We start from the raw sequence: 18988 nt of genomic DNA on the forward strand, positions 1-18988 counted from the left end.
CTCCAACCCCCTGCCACACGCAGGGCCACCAACCTCCCTGTTTAATATCAAACCAGGCTGCCCAGGGCCCCATCCAACCTGGCCTTGAACACTTCTTCACACACTGTAAGAGATTCTCATTAACTGTATATTTAAAAAATCTAATTAAAAAGAGGAACATTCTGTGACAGCAAAAAAATAACTCGAAGGAGCACAGAAAGGCCATTTATATTGCAAAGTGCTGCCTATCTAAACTCACCACGCACAGTGCTCACAGCAAAAAAATCAGAGATCCAGGGCTGGCATAACGTACGTTTCCTAATCATTCCAGTACACCCCAAATTATTGGCAACACAGAGCAAACTCTGATCCAACACCAGGGGGTGGGAACCCCTGTCTTACGTCAGTCAGAGTTTGCTTTATGCCCTAAACCACCAGGATTTCTAGCACTTCCAGCCTGGATGTGAAGCAGCAGGAAGGAGAGGGTTTGTAACACATTATAGGAGCCCTCCAAACCCCTCTGTGAGCTGCACGCCAGCACCCAGCTATAGGGCAGGAGCAATGGAGCGATGCCCTCGCTGTGGGAAGCAGCAGAAGCAGAGCCCAGGCTCCCAATGCTGCTCCCCTGGGGCTGCAGGGATGGAAAAGGAAAAGCACCGGATTCCAAGGAACCAGCTGAAAGCTGCAAGGAGAGGAATCTCACAGCTTTGGTTTGGGCAACACAGGGAAGGGAGGGATCATGGCTGGAGCGCACCGTTCCCCCCGGGAGCCATCCATCCACCCACAGCCAAATGAAACGGGGCAAAGGACCAGATCCACTCTATTTGCTCTGGCAAAACTCCCTGCAGCAAAAGGTAGGGCTTTCGCCTGAATATATGACATCTGGGGCTCGGACACAGCCCACGTGCCAGATCTCTTCCCACAGACGTGCAGTGCAGATCAGGGTTACCTTCCTCTTCCTCCCAGCACATTGCTGCTGCACGTCTCCGGACTTCTTATCCAGCAAGGCACTGCTGACCCCGCTGTAACCAAGCAGCCCCGATGCTCGCAGTGTCACCGCTACCGCCTTGTGGGGGCATTTTGCAGGAGGCTGGCCGAGTGAATCACAGCATTTCCGAGGTAGGAGCTCAGGACACAGGGAGTGAATTCCATCTGGGCAGCATTCCTGAAGGCCATGGTGTTTCCATCCAGAGATGCAGCACTGGAAGCCCTACACCCTTTCCCAGTGGTTCAGGAGGAGCAGAGGAGGAGTAGGAGCGGTTTCAGGCACATCCCAGTGCCATGCTAACATTCCTGCCCTGTCCTGCGGCTGGATTGCTGCATTCAGATCCTTCGGCCCCATTTGAGGGCTGAAAGCAGTGGCTGTTTGCTGGGGACGGGCAGCTCTGTGTGCAAAGAACACCCACTCACCAGCAACAGGAGCCATTGGAGCCGCGGTGTTTATGTAAACGTGGCTAAACTCTAAACCTCCTGGCTTCATGCCTGCCTGTTTTTCACATTCGTTTTTTTTTTTTTTTTCCCTTGGCTCCCTTTGAATATATCACTATGACTTCCAGCTTATCCTTTGGGGAATACATACATATATATTTTGTATATTTAGCTTAACGGACCATTTTTCCACCCCTGTTGACCGTTGGTGCGTCATCACTGACTCATTCATGCCGGCAAAGAATCCGGCCCCATATATTTTTATTACCCAGCATTACAATTCTGTAAAGTGAGCTTCGGGAGGTAGGTAGCAAACTAACCCCAGGAAAAATAAACTCAGAGGAAGGCAGGGAGGGCTGAGACAGGAGCTGCACTGTGCCGCCTCTGCAACATCATTGGGGCAGTGCTGGAAAAGCTCCTGTAGGACACGTGAATGGGCACTGTGCCTGAAGCCTGCACCTCTCCCAGATGGGACGGTGGCTGGAGAGCAGTTGTTGTTAATTGTTACTTGTTCCTGGAGCCTAAAGGGATTTAATTATTAGTTTTCATCAGTGTGCCTAAGAAACACCGTTTACCCCGGGCTGTCCTCATAGCACCTCTTGGTTGTTTGAAAGGCTCTCTAAGCTATGGGTTGCATTTACAGCTCAGATGAGCCCGGGGTGCCTGAAGAACTGGGAGTTTATCGGCATTAAAATCTCCTGAAATAGCAGGATCATCAAAAACATGAGGGGAAATTTGACAAAAAGGCTTCCCTCAGCAATTCCCATAGAACGTGTCTACCATGAGCACATCCAGAACTGCTCTGTGCTCTGAGCAATGCTGGTGTTTCCCAGCAAGTCCCTTCCTTCTCCCAGCAGAGACATTTGGATGCAGAACAGCCCAGAGCTCCAGCACACGTAGGAAGGACCACGGCTTTTCCACAGCGCGCCAAACACGAGGGATGCAGAGATCCTCACTTCTTGTTTGTGGCACTGATGGGCATCGAGAGGCTTTGGGTGTGGGTCAGTGTTGGGACGTGGGTTGGCAGTGGGACTCCAGCTGACAGTCAGTCAGGATGACGCTCGGCGGTCTTGAAGGCTTCTTCCAACCCAGATGATTCCATGCTGCAGTTCTGGAAAGCGCTTCGCCAAGTGGGGCTGCCCCGATGTACGGAGGGAAGCCATGATGCGTGCTGCATGGAGGGCTCCTCTGGGCCTTCTCCTCGGGCAGTTACCTGCGCTTCAGCACCGAAACACAATCCTTCTTCAGCGGCCCGATCTGCAGGTGGGCATCGACGCTCTCCAGGAAGAAGGCGGGTTTCAGCTTGAAGGAGAACAGAGCTGCAAACTGCTGGTTGATCTTGTGCTGGAAAGGGTCCGACTGGGCTTTTCCAAAGGAGCCGGCCTTGAGCTGCTTCAGGCACGTCATCTTGGAGTCCTTGACTCCATAGAAGGTCAAAGCCTTCTCCGAATACTCCAAAAAGACCCCGATGGTGTGGAAAAACGGCTGCTGGATGACAGACTCTAAGCCACCGAACCAGGCGGCGTAGTTCTGCCCGTTCCACTGCAGGCAGCAGGACCACGTGTTGCGGCCCAGGCGGCTGTGGTCATAGGAGTCCTGGGGGTTGAAGACCTCGGCGATGACGCCGATGCTGACCCAGCCATCGATGAGCTCCACCTCCCAGTAGTAGTTGCCCCGGTTCATGAGGTTCACACCCAGCACCTGCTCGCAGTTGATGAAGCGGGTCGGGCTCTCTGGGTAGGGGATGGGGCAGAGCACCCGCTTGGCTCCCTTGGTGCCAAAGAGCTGGATGAACTTGTCGGCCGTATCGCTGTCCAGGTCGATGATGAAGGCAACTGCGTGGGACAGGGAGAAGACAGGAGCGTGAGGAGAGAGGAAATTCCCCCAGCCCTCCCTGCTCCAGCACTCAGCAATTCCTGTGCTCTTTTGCTGACTGCCATCAGCTCTGTTCCTGCAGCATCCTTAAGCCATCGCCCTGACCTCCGCCTTTTAAATCACCGAATTGCAGAATCACAGAATGGCTCAGGTTGGAGGGGGCCCTAGAGGTCATCTGGTTCATCCAGTTCCACCTCTTGCTGTGGGCTGGGTGCCCCCCAGCTCGGGCTGCCCAGGGCCCATCCACTGCCTCAGGCACCTCCAAGGATGGGGCACCACAGCTCTGCACAGTGCCGCGGCCTCACTGCCTTCTGAGTAAAGAATTTCTTGCTAACATCTAACTCAAATCTTTTCCCTTTTAGATTGAAGCTACTCCCCATTGTCCTATTGCTATTAGATGGTGTAAAAATCCCATGGCTGATTTCAGCTGTTGAGAATAAAGGTACTCAAAGCTGTGGTGTTCCCATACACAGATGAAAAGATGTCACTGGACAGAGGAGAGAGCAGGCAGGCTGCTCAGCTGTGCTATCAGACATCAGAGGACCCACCTGACAGAGCAGCAGCAGGAATATTCTGTGTGAAAGAAGGCTGTAGGCAACTGAAGAGCCCAAGAAGACATGAGAGCTTTGCCTCCCTTCTTTGCTAGCCCCAGGGAGCCTCTCTCCCATCTCCTGCCTCATTTTAGACCTTCCTTTTCTTCTCCCCTTCCCTACCACTACAGTGCTCCCTGCACAGCCCCCAGATTCCCCCTCTGCATCATGCAATTGACGCTGACCAGTGTCTGACCCAAAGCAGACGCACCAACCCTGATCTAATTTAACACAGGATCCGATTTGCTGGAAGGCAGCAGAAATTATATGGTGCGCTCGCAGTCCCGTGGCAGCTGCTCTGGCAGAACCACAGGCTGGGGAAAAAAAAAACAAAACCACCTAAATAGATTATGGCCGTTGTCAGGAAAGCGAAGAGACTTCGTCGTTAGCTGAGCAATATTTCCTCTGGCACGCAGCAGTGGGGCCAGGGCCTGTGGGATGGAGGATGGACCATAGCAACAACTGTCAAAGCAAAACCCCATCGCTTACATTTCAGGAAGTAATCGCGGCTCTCCAGGCAGGCGGGATTGTTTGACTTGTCTGGAAATTGAGACTTGGTCATCGCTGGGGAAAAAAAAAAAAACAGAGACAGAAAGGTTTGTCACAGCAAAACTGCTGCCATCAACCGGGGTGCTCCTGAAGCATCACCACTGCGGCCCCATCGGCATCCGGGAAAATGATGGACAGGAGGGAGCTCAGCTTAAGTGAGAGCGCAAGAGGGAGCATCCCACACCTCCAGCTGCTGTGGTTTTTAACCCTGCAGCTCTGGGAGCCCACAGCCTGCCCTGTGAAGGGGGCTGTCTGTCCTGGGAAGGAACAGTCCCCTTTCACAGCGCTTTGGCCACTTGCCCCCTCCCACAGGCCGTGCATAGCTCTCAGGCTGTTTGTTGCCTCTCAAGCTTTTGGTCTCCGTGGAAAAATTCATAAAACCTCAAGGAGGAGGCGTTAGCCCAGACAGAGATTGTGCAACCGTGCCCGGGAGAGGGGCCAGCGCCTCCAGGAGCCCCAAAGCCCACAGGCATCTCCCAGCCCCATCAGGAGGATGCACCCTTGGGTTCCCCACGTGGGCATGAGGCCAGGTGGGCACAGACCTTCCTCCGTCTTTGGGAAGCTCATCCCATCCACTCCTTTCCCCTGCAAACAGTCCCACTGGCTTTTGCGGGCAGCTGACAGGGCGTCCTTGACGGCGCAGACGGCTTGGGAGCACTTGGTGAAGTTGAGCTCGTTCTGGAAGCTCGGAGCCGGAGAGAGGTTGTCTTCCATGGCTATTTTTAAGGCTTGAAACTCCTGAGCCAAAAAGACAGAGTTTCAGGAGGTTTCAAACAAGCCGAAGCTGCCTCTTGTTCCGCAACCCCACCCGACCCTGGAGGATTTGGGAACTGGCAGCTCGCAGGACTTGGCCCCGAAGCAACCTTGCAGAAGGGAGGAGGGCGGCCACGTGTCCCTGGCTCCTTCTCCTCACTCTCTTTCAAACCCAGACTCAGGTCGTGCCCATCTGAAGAGCAGCATCTCCTCCTCAAAACATCAAAGAATACTGCATGGGGCAGCGGGGCACCCCATCCCCAAGCCTAGGCACTGAGCCTGGGCTGCAGTCCTGGCTGCGGTGGGGGTGTGGGTGATGGAGGACAAAGCTCTGGCAGCCCGGCCTAGCAATGGAAGACAAGAGCATGCTGCAAACAGGAGGGAAATCCCACAGCCTCACATCCTCCCAGCTCTGTGTGACAGAGGACTGAACCCAACAGACATCACCCGCTCCTCCTCCTTGCCTCTGTGCCCAGCACACACCTGAAGGAAGTAGATGGTGTCGGTGCTGGGGACATTCTCCAGGTTCTGCTTGCCCTGGGCCAGCTTGGCTCGCCTCTCCTCCTTCCAGCGGAGGTCAGCCTCGGCCTCCCCCAGCATGGAGCGCTCGCTGTCCTCAATGAAGGCGGCCACCTCCTTCTGGAAGGTGGCCAGCAGCTCAGAGGCTTCTGCAAAGAGTTTCTCCACCCGCTCCTTCTCCTTGCTGGCAACACCCTGAGTGCGAGGAGAGATGGATCAGCGTCGCTGCAAGCAAGGGAGGGGGCACACAGGGCCCTCCCAGCTCCCAGCAGTGCCCCATTAACGGAGCAGGGCCGTCCCAGGCACCTTAATGAGCTCCACCATCTTCCTGGTCTGTGCGATGGTGACAGCCAGCTCCTCCAGCTCGTTGTCCACACTGCTGAGGAATTTGGCTTGCTGGGCCTGCAGGCACAAAGGATGAGCACTGAGCTCCACATGCATTGGAAGCAGAGCACAATGATAAACCCAGCCCAGCTGCAGTCCCCTCCTCCCCCCAACCATGGTTTTGTTACTGGATATGTAGGAATCACAAGTTACTTTCCCTATTTCCTCCCTGTGCAACCCTCTGAACCCACACAACCCGCAAACATCCCTTCTTCTGCATGCTCAGCAAGGTGTTCAAGGCTGGAAAAAGCTAAGTGAGACCAGTGCAGGAACTCAGCACTGCATTCCTGGGACATTTCTTGTAAGAGCAGAGCGAAACAGCTCAGGAACACGAGGTGCTGCTGGGCTGCAAAGGAAGCACTGTTCCAACACAGCGTTTCCTGATGGCTATTGTTAGCCCCAGCCTGCTGCCCACCATGGGGACAGGCCCCTTGGGAGCCTTTTGGGAGCCAGGGGAGCATCACGTGTGTTACTGGGTCGATATCCTCCAGTACTCAGCCTGGGGAAGTGGGAGAGGAGCTTTCCCAGTCCCTCCTTCCCACCCCGCAGACAGCAGTGACGCTGATCAATGCCTTTTGAGGAGAAACAGCTTTCTATTTCAAGGGTCCTATGACTAATGGAAGGGTTTCCCCATGGCCCCAAGTGCCCACAAAGGAAGGGCAGCCTGCCTGGGGCTGCTGCTGGGTGTCCGAATGACCCTCTGGGGAGGGGGTCACCGCTGAGGTCCCCGATGGCCCCACACTGAGACAGGGATGCCCCCATGCTGCCAACCTGGCAGCTCCATCTCCCCGCACTCAGAACCACAGGGAGGCTCGTGGGTGCGAACTTGGGAGGTGACTCAGCCACATCTGGGAATGGGAGTGACGGAAAAAATCCCCGCTGCCAAAAGGAGCAACACAAAGGGCTCATGGAGCGGGAGAGGCGGGCGGGCAGCGAGCCAGGGTGAGGAGAAAAACTGCCTTGATGGAGCTGTGGGAACCAGACAGGGAAGGCAGGCACCCTGTGGGGGGGGATGGGGGGTGGGGGACCCTTGAGGGCTGCACCTCTAAACCCATGGAGAGGGCAGGACTGAGTGTAGTGCCCCAGCGACGGGGTCGGGAGTCCCACTGCTGCAACACCCCATGCAAGCAGCCCACCTGCTGGGATGAGGTCTCATGTGAGGTTGGGGTGCAGCATCCACCCCACCCAGGGCATCCCGTCTGTCCGTGTGCCAGGACGAGACCCCACATGGGGAGACGCATGCAGCCCTCCTCCCAATAACAGCACTCTGCTTTATTCCCCATCATGCAGTCACTATGGTGCAGCACCTGGGCATGGGGAGGTCCCAGGTGTCCTCACCCCCAGCCCCAAACCCATAGGGACTGCAAGGTCGGTCCGTCCTCCCTATTCCCTTTCCGCACCGCATGCACGGGGCACCGTGCCACCCCCGTGCCGGGCTGAGCCCCTCAGGGACAGGATCAGGGTTCCCATACAGAACCACGATTACACCCCTCGACCCTCTCTGCCGCCCACCGTTTGCCCCCCCCCACGCACCTCCTTGTGCTCCCGCTCCTTCTCGAGGGACACCACGTCGTGGCCGCGGTGCTCGTGGGCGCGGCAGCGGGCGCACACGCAGGTCTGCTCTGCCCGGCAGAAGCCGTCGAGGGGTTGCAGGTGCCGCGGGCACAGCCCTTCTTCCAAGCGCCGCAACGGGGCTACGAGGCGGTGAGAACGGAAGGCGGGGGAGCGGCGGTGGGGCTCCAGGTGGGCCCCGCAGAAGGACGCCAGGCACACGAGGCACGAGCGGGCAGCCGCCGCCCGACCCCCCTCGGGGCACACGTCGCACAGCACCGCCGCTGCCCCCTCTACCAGCTCCGCTTCTCCCTCCGGTTGCTCTTCAGCTCCCGGAGCCATCCCGGAGGGCGAGGACTCGGTTCCGATGGGTCCCGTTCCGCTGAACTCGGCGCTACCGGGGGAGTTTCCAGGCCCGGACTGAGGGGATGGAATAGCCGGGGGGGTCCGCGTGCCGTCGGGGGACGTCCCGGCCCCGGCGGCCCCCAGCAGCGGCAGCACCTCGCACAGGGCGCGGTTCTTGCTGAGCCGCAGAGCCGCCGGGAAAGGCTCCTGGCAGAGCGGGCAGCGTGCCGCCCCGCCCGCCGCCCCGTCGGGGGGGCCCGTCCTCCCGCGGAGCTTCCCTAGGCAGCCCTGGCAGAAGTTATGGCCGCACGGCACCGTCACCGGGTCCTTCAACAGATCCAAGCAGATGGGACAACCGAAAGGACCGTCGGGCAAACCCGGCACGGCCAACGCCAACCGCAGAGCCGCGGCGGTGGCGGCGGAAGGGACCGGCGGGGCTCTCCCGGTCGCACCCTCCATCCCTGCGCGCCCCGACCGAGCGGCCCCGCAGGCGGGATGGGGCGGTCGGACACTGCGCCCCGCCCGCTCGCTCCGCCCTCTGCCGCCTTAGGGGGGGCTCGGGGCCGCCTGCCGCCCCCGCGGGGATCAGGGAGCCGGACGGAGGGGTCTGTGCTCTCCACGTGCGAGTGGGAGCCCCGTGTCTGTGTCACCAACGGACCAAAAGCGCCCCGTGCATCCACCCCATCCATCCTTGGGATGAACCCATCTGTCCACCAAAAAGGAACTTTCTCCTTCTAAGCCTTTTTTTCCCCAAAGAGAACAGGCGGACCTGATTCTCCCCCCTGAACAACGCCAGCACCTTTGAGCCCAGTGCCCGATTTCACCCACTTACTGCTCATCCCCAAGGATGAGGAGCTTCAAAGCTTCGAGGGTCTGATTCTGGGTCAGATCAACCTTGGGGCAGAGACATAGGAAGCCACATTTCCTTTTCTCTGCAGTGCCGTAAACAAAGCCCTGGCTGCTTCTGCTGCTGGACATGCAGGGATGCAGGAACAGGGCACCCAGCTCAGCCCCACCGGCACTGAGGTCAAACCAGCAGGAAATCAGAATTTTATTGGGGAAAGCAGCTTCTTGCAGTGAGAAACATGGCACCCCAATAGGCAGCTCTGCCACCTCTGAAAGCAGTGTGAGGGACCGAGGGTGGCTGGGAGCACAGGACCTGCCTGCAGCCCCCACTCCTTCTCCTGGGCTCCTCAAACCTCAGTTCTCCCCGGGGCAAAAGGAATCACATCTCTGCATCCCATCTGCACCACACACACAGCGATTGGGGCCTTCATCCCCGCTGCAGGAGCATCACCATTCCCTGTGTGCCTTTTTCCCCACCCGACGTGTCACAGCCCCAGCTCTCCTTCAGGCTCCCCGCAGTCCCTATGGCGCAACGTAACGGTGCGGCCCTCGCACAGCCAGAACACGGGGAACAGCGGCTCCGTGAAGACAGCGTGGAAGGAGTGGATGAGCTGCAGCCCTTCCCCGAGGCCGTAGAAGGAGAGCAGCCCTTGGTCGTAATCCAGGCAGATCCCCAGCTCGGTGTAGAGCCGCAGCTGGATTTTCTCTTCCTGCCCCTTGTGCCGGGCGAGGTAGCTGTCCTCCCGCACCTGCAGCCCCCACGAGCCGCCGTCCAACCCGATGTTGAACGTGCAGCCCCTCCTTTTGTGCCGGGGAATCTCACCATACGTCACCCCCAGCACGACGGAGTGGCTGGAGATGGTCACCTCCCAGTAGTGGCGGCCCTGCCCGAAGCTCTGCACACACAGCACCTGCCAGGGCTCGAAGCGGCGGCTGCGTTCCTGCCAACCAACAGCAGCACTGGGGCCGTGCTTGGCTCTGCGCTGACCCCACGACAGCTCCAGGTACTTGTTGGCCGTGTCGGGATCGAAGGTGAGGTTTCGGTGAGCTGGGGACAGCAGTGACGTGGGGATGCTTCACCCCATCCCAAAAGTTTGCAGCAGCCCCCCGGCAGCAGCACGCTTGCCTCCAAAACAGATGGCTTTGAGGAGGGAATATGGGATTGTGGGATTTAATCATCCCGGAGCAACCTGGTCCCACTGGTTATTCTGGGCTCCTGTCTGCTGCTAATAAATGATGTTGTTTTTTTTCTATTAATAACACTGAGAACGGCTCATAGGGCTCAGCGGAAGAAATCTTACAGGTCCTGTATGCACTGATTGCCTTGCAGGGAAAAGTGACCTGACCAAAGCATCCCAAATATTACAAGTGCCTTGTAAAAGGAGATGGGAAAGGGAGCATTTAGGAAATGGTCCCTAAAGAATGGGAAGGGGCATTGGGGGCTGAGTGCAGGAGATCAGCCCTGCACATCCCTCTGGGTGCTGGCACTGCCTGCCCTGGGAAAATGTCACATCCAAATCTGGGGCCTTGGGAAGGGTGGAGATGGGGTGAGATTTAGGGCACGATCTGCAGGGGCTGACCCTAAGCCAGACACTATGGGGAAGCCATCCCTGGCGCTGCTGCTCCCTACTAAAGAGCCCCCCCAGCCCCACAGTGCTGCCCCAGCCCTGCAGCATCTCCCCCTCCCTACTCCTCACCCTTCAGCAGCTCGGCACGCAGCTGGCACACGGGGACAGGGGTGGACACCAACTTCACCACTGTCTTCTCAGGCTGCACCGGGCCTGTGGGTGACAGGGACAGGCATGGAGAGTGATGTCACCCAACTGCTGAGAGCAGAGGTGAAGGGAAATCATTGGGTGCACGCTTGGAAATGAGCAGCAAGGAGGGGACATGCAGGAGCCACCCTCCTGTACCCCAACACCTGTCCCCATCCCATCTATCCCAGCACGGTGACAGCAGCCAGGGTAAGGTGGAGCCTTTTTGGGCACCTTGAAGCTCACCTGGGGCAATGAGGTCGGGGGCTTCGGGGGCACTGGGGCCCAGTGAGCAGGGCAGCTCCTGCAGCAGCAGCCTGGAGGCAGCAGAGAGGATCTCACTCATGGGTTCCACCACGACAGCCACGTTAAACTCTACTAACGGTGGCACCTCTATGCTCTTCGGGGTCAGGAGCTGCGGGAACTCCTGCAGATGGACACACAGATATCTGGGGGAGGCGTGGCAGCCCCAAAATGCCCATTTGCCATCCTTATGGCTGGGATTTGGGGTGTACTGATGGTACCTTGAGGAAGGCCTGGTGGTCAGTGCAGTTCAGCAGGCACTGTGCCCGGTCCCGGTGCTGCCCAAGGGCCTCCAGATGATCCTTCAACATGTTCCAGTCCTTTTCTATGTGTCCCAGAGCCGCCAGCTCCTCCTGTTCCACCTTGGCCACCATCTGCTCCCGGAACTTGGCCAGCGCTTCCTCCAGGTGGGTGAATTTGCTCAGGATCACAGCTCGGAGCCTCTCGGAGGAGTCCTGCATGAAGGGAGGGCCGTGAGGTCCAGAGTGCTCACACCTAGCCCAGCCCTGAGGTGGCTGTGGCCTCACCTTGATGCTCTGTGTCCGTTCCTCCAGCCCCCGCAGCGCCTGCTCCATCCTCTCTGTTTCTCTCTGAGCTTCTTCCAGGGACATTTCCAGCAGAGCCTGCAGAAGGAGGCACCTCGTGCTGCAGCCTCTAGAAGCAGGCTGGGAGCGGAGAGGCTGCATCCCTTTGCTGCTTTATGCCTCTACAGCCCTTTCCTCTAAACCAGAGGAATCACAGCCGTGACGCAGCGGGATTCCCCCTGTACTGCTTTTCGGGGTGCCTCCACGCCCCACAGCCACGCAGCTCAGCACGCAGAGCCTCCACCTTCCCCCAGGCAATGCACCCACCCCCCCACGTTCCCCACCTGCTTCTCGGAGTGCTCCTCTTCAAACAGAGCCTTGCGGTGCTGCTGGCACTGCCGCAGGATGCAGACGCAGCAGATGCAGCGCTGCTCATCCTTGCAGTACAGCTCCAGCGGGTGCCCATGCAGCGGGCACAGCCCAACGTGCTTCAGCTCACAGCCCTTCACCCGCACCCTTCCTGGCCGTGCCAGCTCCACCACGGCGCTCAGCGCCACGTTCTTCTTCAGCTCCAGGTGCCTCTCGCAGATGTAGCGGCACTCAGGGCACGTGTAGCCCCCCTTGGCCCCGTCGGCCGTCTGCTCCTGTCTGTTCCTGTGGTTGTCGATGCAGCGCTCGCAGAAGTTGTGCCCGCAGGGTAAGGTGACGGGCACCCTGAAGAGCTCCAGGCAAATGGGGCACTGCAGTTTGTCCTCCAGCTTCTGCGAGGTGGGAGAGGCCATGGCTGGGCTGGGGATGGGGAAAGGAGCAGGAAGGTGGGAAGCGGCCTGCAGAGCAGGAAGAGATGCGTGACGCCGAGCAGAGGCGGGTCAGGGCTCCGGGACAGGAGAACCCTTAAAGCGACACCCAGTGGGTGCAGCTGCTGCCCAGGCACAGCACAGCAGGGTGCAGGAATTGCTGCACTGACAGCACGATGCAGCAGGCTAACAGGGCTCAGAGCAAGGCATGTGACTGCGAATGCATATCCATGGAGACGCTGTTCTGTGTCATTCAGTTTCACTTCTTGTTTGTTTGTTTACCATTGCTCTTTGAGGGAGAATCCTCACCTCCCCCAGAGCATCTGGCAGGGTGGTGTGCTCAGAGCAACTGTTTGTCCCCTTTCCCCTCTCTCTGCAGTGACAAGGGCTGTAACACAGTCAGCAGCCAGCCCAACCTCACATCTTTCCATTTTATGCAGCTCATGCTGCTCTCATGTGCTCAGGCACTGCTGCTTGCAGAGCAAGGTGGGCATTCTCAGTCTGCTCCTTGCCACTTTTCAGTGCACATCAGCAAGGCTGTGCATTGAAACACAAGAAAACAGGCATCTGGGCAATCAGCCCTCACTCAGTCAGCAGCTGGAGCCTGCAGCCTGGAGGGACTGCACGCCCTGCACCAAAACCCCCACCTTGTTTTCACACAGTTCATTTGCAGAGGTTAAGGCTCCCAACCTCTCAGTGTCCCCCTTATCTGCTTGCCCTTGCAGACCCCTTATCGCTGCACACGCATTACTGGCTTGCAAAATATTTGCAGGCTGGAGTTAAGCTGCAACAGTTCTGCAACCTCCTCGCGTGCTGTGGCTTTGTGCCCACTTGCTGAAGCCAGGGCTCACAGGGCACCTTCATGTACCATGGGGCAAGGTTGGACACCCCCTAGTGAGGTGACACGAGCTCTGTTATCATTTGCTGCATGTCACAGCATAGCTTCAGCCCCCAAAATGTTTATTTTGGCTGAATTTGCAAGTTCTGATCAGATATTAAAAGCTCAGAGAGGAGCAGAACATGGTGTTTTCTGCTGGAACTGCATGACACCAGCACTCCCATTGCAGTCACCCCACCAGCTAATTCATCTCTGTTGGAATCAGGCTGGAAGACCCCTCAGGGCAGCAGCAGAACGCCCTGCAAGTAATGGTGCTGAGCAATGGCAGGAGGTGGGCACTTCCATGCAAGCTTCTCTGCTGGCTGCAGGGTCTTAGGAGGTGTCTGGGAGTTATTTAGAACATGAGGTCACTTCAAAGCAGAGCAGAAAGCACAGGCTGCAGCAGTGCCAGTATCTGCTCCAGCCCTGCCAGCTCTGTGATCCATCCATGCACATCAGGCACGGGCTGTGGAGGGAGCAAGGGAAAGGAGACTGATGTTCACGTGCTTCAGCTGCTGTTAGGAGAATCCAGCTTCACAAATGCTGACCTTGTACATCTCCAGCACCTGTGCAGTTGTGCTCTTCCCTCCTTATGATGCCCAAGAGGGGAAGGAGATCCAGATCAGAGCTGTGCTTCTCCACTGAGCTCCCCCAGCTCTGTTCCATCTGGCTGATATACCAAGCTCCTCCCAATAAAGACAAGTTAGCATCACCAACATCACTCAGAGTGTATTTAATTTGATTCATCTCTTTAAAAGGACTGCAGAAATGAAAGCTGGCATAGCCCTGAACTGCAGCACAGAAAAGGGAAGGAGACACAGGTTGGCCTGGTTTGTTTGTTTCAAAGGCAGGTGAAAGGAGAATGGTGATCCTTCCAGAGAAGCAAGGCAGGGCATCTCTGGAGGACTCTGTCCTGCTGCCACTACTCATCAGCTACAGAACCAGTAGCAGTATTTCAGCCTGGACATGGATTAGTTTTCATCCATGAACGTGCTCTGAAATAGCCTTTTTCCCCATACAGCTGCCAACACTGAATGCCTGTTGCCCTCAGCTGCATGCTTTCCAGCAGCACCAGCAAAGTGGAACTCAGAGCCAAGAGGCTGAGATTTTGTCCTCTCTCCTTCTAGAGGAGCAGAACGCTCCCGACTGCCCAGCTGGAAGGGTGAAGGCAGGGAAGCCGGCAGCCCCATCTGCTGGACCTGCACTGCAACAAACACCAGAGCAAAAGGAGGACACCAGGGCCCTAGTAAATGCCATAGGTGGGCTCCTCGGAGTCTCGGTATCTGTCCAGGTATCTGAGAGGCTGCTGGCGTGGGAATTTTAACTGTGGAGGATGGTAAATGGGCGGCCGCACGAATTCAAACACAGGCTCTCTCATATCTGCAAAGGGACAATGGAGAATTTGAACAAGACTGCTCAGATCCAAACCCCATCCTCCCCCCACATGCACATGAGACCAGGGCTGGTCAAGCACACTCTGGTGAGGCTCTTCTTGATGTTATTTTAAAAAGCTTATTCAAAATGGCCTTTTAGAGGTTGTTCCCTCAGACTGCTGCCAGTCTGGTGGAAGACAGGTCTGCAAGCACCAGGTCTGTGCTGTAAGAGATCTTAGACAAGTGCCTCAATGACAGCCAGGACCAAGCAAGAGCTTACAGCCACAGCTCACTCGCTGAGGCTGCGTGTGACACACAGGGGCACATCCCAACCCACAGATGGGCCCACAGTGTATTTCTTACTGAGTAGCTGGTGGAAGATCCAAGTAACAGAGCTGTCCCACTGGCACTGGAAAAACGCCAGCCCTGCTGGGGTCATGTCATCCTCGTGCTTTCTGTAGAAGTCAAAGGTGCTAAAGGTTCGCATCTTGAGGCTGTAGCTGGAAACAAGACACAAGCACGAGAACTGAGGTGAAGCTTTTTTCCTACAGCACCTGGCTAAGCAACAACTTCCCCACATCACGCAAGAGTCTGTAGCACAGAAGTGCAAAAGGCAGTCACCAAAAGAACATCTCCCAGCTTCTCCAGCTCTGCACACAGCTCTTCTCTCGTAACAGCCTGCTTCACAGTAACAGGACTCCACAGCGCATGGCTGGGGTCAGAACATCTCCACAAACTGGAAAGAATTACTCTGCTACAGCAGTACAAAGCTTGCTGCAATAGGAAACAAGAGCTGCTAAGCCAAAGGAAGCATGAAACTGCCTAGAGAAAGCCTTACCATGGCACGGGCCGGACATCCTTGCTGAAATCTATGGGCCGGTCTTGCTTGAAGAGCAGGAAGATGAAGCGATGGTAGCCGGTTCCCATGGCAGGGAAGGGGGGCAGGTAATGGCATATCTCCTTGCCTGCCTTGATATCATTGCCTGGAATGTTTGTCCTGAACACAAATACATTTATTTCACTAAATATCCATCCATTTCCTTCCGTTGTGACCAACAGCTCCATACAGGATTGTGGGTGACTCTGAATCGCTCTGAGCTGTACTTGGATTTGACTGATGTGTTGTTTGACATGTCGACAAATAGTACAAGTTGATTTCACTGGAAGAACAGCCAAACTCAGTGATCTGAATACCAAGCAGTAGCAACATTTGGAACTACTGTATCTTCAGCAGGACCCAAACCACGGGAGTAAAGAAGCTAATGGCAAAAAAAAGCAGGGAAAGCCATGGAACTGTCTTAACAAAAGCTTCCTCCCAGCCTGCACCCCGCACAACGATGTGCAATACTCACACCAGCCAGTGGAGGTACTCCGAATCAGTGTCTCTTAAATGTCCATCTGTAAATGCACACAAAGGAGAAACAGACCTTAGGAGCAACTCAATGTTTGCCTCAACCACAAAATGAGAATGACCAGAACCTACTGCAAGGGTGGGGGCGGCTCAAAACCTCCCAGTGTTCTTTTCATAGCAGAAAAATAATTTGTTATAGGACTGAGCTCAAAACAAGGCACGAAGAACTTTACAGATGTCACTTCTTTGGGTCAGCTGCTTCACCTCACTGTGCCTTGGTTTCCCAGGGTGAACAGTGTGGATTGCCAAGCAAGAGGAGAGCTTGGAGGTAAACAAGTGACTGGAGTCAGCAAACCACTCGCTCTGTATCTGACATCAGTCATGCTGCATCACTGCCCCATCTCTGTACTGCTAGATTTTAGGATGCTACAAAATCTCCTGCGTATGCAATCCGTTGTATAAACAAACAGTTCTGCACATATCCACTTTCTGTCTCACAGGTGACAGAAACACTCTGCCTTAGAATACACAGCTGCCCTCAAAGTAGAGAAATTGTAGTTCCCAGATACAGCCTTTGAAGTTGTTTTCTGTACCTGAGCTTAGGGGACAGTCCCTACTTAGCAGGTATCATGTATCTGATGCAGCCAAAAGAAAAAGGAAACCAAGAGCAGAATGAAACAACATACTTAAACGTGCTTCTGAGAACTCACCTGGATTTGTGAGCAACAAAGTCCAGAGAGAGCCTTTATCTGCCTCATATGACACTTCAGGGGGATTGGAAGCCTAAATAAAAGACAACAGAAACCACTTGAACAACAACTTCCATTGAGATCAGGTCTAACTGTAACGCAAAGAATGTGAATTTGTCATGGGCACAGTTATGGCACAGTAACAGTTCCAACCAGGGAGCCCCAGGAGGGATAAGAGCCTGCCAACAGGCAAAAAGTTGCAAACTTCTGCCCTTCTCCCATCCAAGAAACGTATCTCTTTCACCACAGAGGAAATGCTTTTGTAACAGAAAGCTCCCAGAACAAACACCAATCACAGGAGCCTGACAAAAAAACCAGAGCCTTCCCATGGGAAGAAGCCCTCGCACACCTCCGACGGAGTCACCACGTTCCCGTAGTAGACTGGCACCAGGTGCTCATCTTCCTGGTTGTATCCCACCTTCAAGCCAACCCAGGGGGTGAAGGTGGCCCCCTGCAACAAGTCACGAAATATCCCGCAGTGCTCGGCCAGGCGCTGCTTGTGGAAAGGGCCGCTGGTCTTCTCCCACTCTGCTCTGACCTCATCCAGAGGGATCAGCGCTGTGGAGAGAGACACACGCTGCAAGAGCTGCTGGGGAGAGGGAAAGGGCAGCATGGGGGCTGGTGGGGCACGCACCGGTCCGGAGCCGTGCTGCTCTCTCCATCTCGATGTTCTGGTGGTTCTGCTTCAGGATTCTTTTCCTTTCTTTGACTTCTCTCACCCGCAGCACCTTATCACGTGGCAGGCTGATGTCAGTCTTTGGCTCTTTAGAGAGGGGTAATAAAATCACACATGAAAAGTCTGAATGCTCCCCCCCAAAACACAAGTTGCAAGAGATTTAGAAAGTGTGGGAAAGAGAAGCAGACCTCCAGCCATCAGCTACTCGATTCCACCACCTCCATACTTCAGCTCCCTCCTCCCCAAGCCGGATGCATCTTCAGCTCTAGAAATTTGCCAGCTGCCAAGCAGGTCTGGCCCTGGGGCTGCTCAGCATACAAACCAAACTGCAAGTAGTCTAAAAGGTCTGTTTTCAGGTCTTTCTTGAGTACTGTAAGTGCTTTAAGAAATCCCCACTTTACTCCATTCTATCTTTTGGAAGGTCCTGGCCAGTCCCCTCTCCTAGGAAACGGCTGTCAGACTTTTTATGTGCTCTGATAATGACAACAAAAGAGGGAGTGCTTTTTTAATAGAGGGAAGATTTAGATGAGATGCAAGGAGGAAATTCTTTACCCAGAGGACAGTGAGGCCGTTGCACTGCCCAGGCCTGGAGGTGCCCGAGGCCATGGATGGGTGCTGGTGGGAAGCACCCAGCCCACAGCAGGGATGGGGCTGGGGGTGGCTGTGAGGTTCCCTTCCAATCCAAACCATTCTGATTCTATGACTTTTCTGAAAGAATCTGTGCTCTACAGAAAGACCAACCTCGTGCCAAAACAATTCACCAACTGTTTACAGACCAAGCCTTAGAGCAAAGCCACTGCAACATCAGCCAGCAGCTCTGACCCTCAGGGACAGGGCGAGGCCGGGCCGTTCCCGCACTACCTGGCTCGGGGCTCGTGTACTGCCGGTACGTCTTCCACCACCGCGGCTTCCTGCTCTCCTTCTCTGCCAGTTTGAAGTACCGAGTGAAACTGCGGTATTTTTCCAGCGCTTCCAAATTGCTGACATCGATATCCTCGTTCGGCATCGGGCCCAGCGGGGCCGCCCGTTTGCACAGAGCGGCTGGAAACGGAGAGAGCCCTCATTATGGGACGGAATAAGCTACGCGGCGCCCGAGGGGGAGCGAGGAGCAGAAAGGCCGCAGGCTCCCCCGCCTCCCGGACCTGCCTCGCATCGGCCTTTCCCGAGAGCTGCCCCTCCGCACGGCCCCAGTCAGCCTCCCGCAGGGAACCCGGGTCCAACCCCGGCCCCATCTCACCCGCGGTGCTGAAGGCCCGCCCGCTCCAGGCGCCGCGCAGCGCCGCGCTCAACAAGGGCGCCGCCATGATGCGCGCCGCCCCCAGCGGAAGGCCCCCGTTACCATAGCAACAGGGCTGCGCCGCTCAGAGCCTGGCTTGAAAGGCCCCCCGCTGCCATGGCAACGGGGCTGCCCGACGCAGTGCCTGCCTAGAAAGGCCCTGCCGCCATCGCGGTGGAGCTGCCCGGCGCAGGGCCTGTCTAGAAATGTCCCCACATCCCCACAGGGTCGGACTCTCCTCTCGTCCCCAATTACATCTCCATCCCTCGTTTCCCGTTTAGATTACTTAAGTGGCCTCGATGCCAAAAATGAAGCCAGAAATGAAAACAGTAGCAGTGCCCCTGAGTGATGAAGACCTGACATACTTCAGAGCCATGGGGAAGGACTTCACACTGAATACTCCAGAGTTTTTAAAGAAAAGAAGGACAGATTCTTTAAACAGACATTATTTATTACTTGTTTCCTTCCTCTCTCCCCCCCCCATTTGCA

At 56.1% G+C, this 18988-nt stretch overlaps 3 protein-coding genes across 3 annotated transcripts; all 3 read right to left on the reverse strand.

The window, feature by feature from the left end:
* Positions 1–2616: 2616 nt before the first annotated feature.
* Positions 2617–8432, reverse strand: TRIM47 (tripartite motif containing 47; the record flags this gene model as incomplete). Its single annotated transcript, XM_079544172.1, has 6 exons — positions 2617–3242; positions 4362–4436; positions 4964–5159; positions 5658–5888; positions 6000–6095; positions 7611–8432. The coding sequence occupies 6 exons, from the start codon at positions 8430–8432 to the stop codon at positions 2617–2619; spliced, it is 2046 nt and encodes a 681-aa protein (XP_079400298.1).
* Positions 8433–9304: 872 nt separating this feature from the next.
* TRIM65 (tripartite motif containing 65) lies at positions 9305–12182 on the reverse strand (the record flags this gene model as incomplete). The annotated part of the gene is made up of 6 exons (XM_079544178.1): positions 9305–9867; positions 10517–10600; positions 10820–11000; positions 11098–11331; positions 11404–11499; positions 11745–12182. 6 exons carry the CDS (start codon positions 12180–12182, stop codon positions 9305–9307), a joined length of 1596 nt encoding a protein of 531 aa, XP_079400304.1.
* Positions 12183–14272: 2090 nt separating this feature from the next.
* Positions 14273–18527, reverse strand: MRPL38 (mitochondrial ribosomal protein L38; the record flags this gene model as incomplete). The annotated part of the gene is made up of 9 exons (XM_079544298.1): positions 14273–14454; positions 14811–14947; positions 15286–15444; positions 15800–15845; positions 16509–16581; positions 16897–17105; positions 17182–17310; positions 18085–18264; positions 18461–18527. 9 exons carry the CDS (start codon positions 18525–18527, stop codon positions 14318–14320), a joined length of 1137 nt encoding a protein of 378 aa, XP_079400424.1. The 3' UTR covers positions 14273–14317.
* Between the last annotated feature and the right edge of the window lie 461 nt (positions 18528–18988).

The sequence above is a fragment of the Tetrao urogallus genome (genome assembly GCF_951394365.1).
Source record: "Tetrao urogallus genome assembly, chromosome: 18".
In the NCBI taxonomy this organism is placed as follows: Eukaryota; Metazoa; Chordata; class Aves; order Galliformes; family Phasianidae; genus Tetrao; species Tetrao urogallus.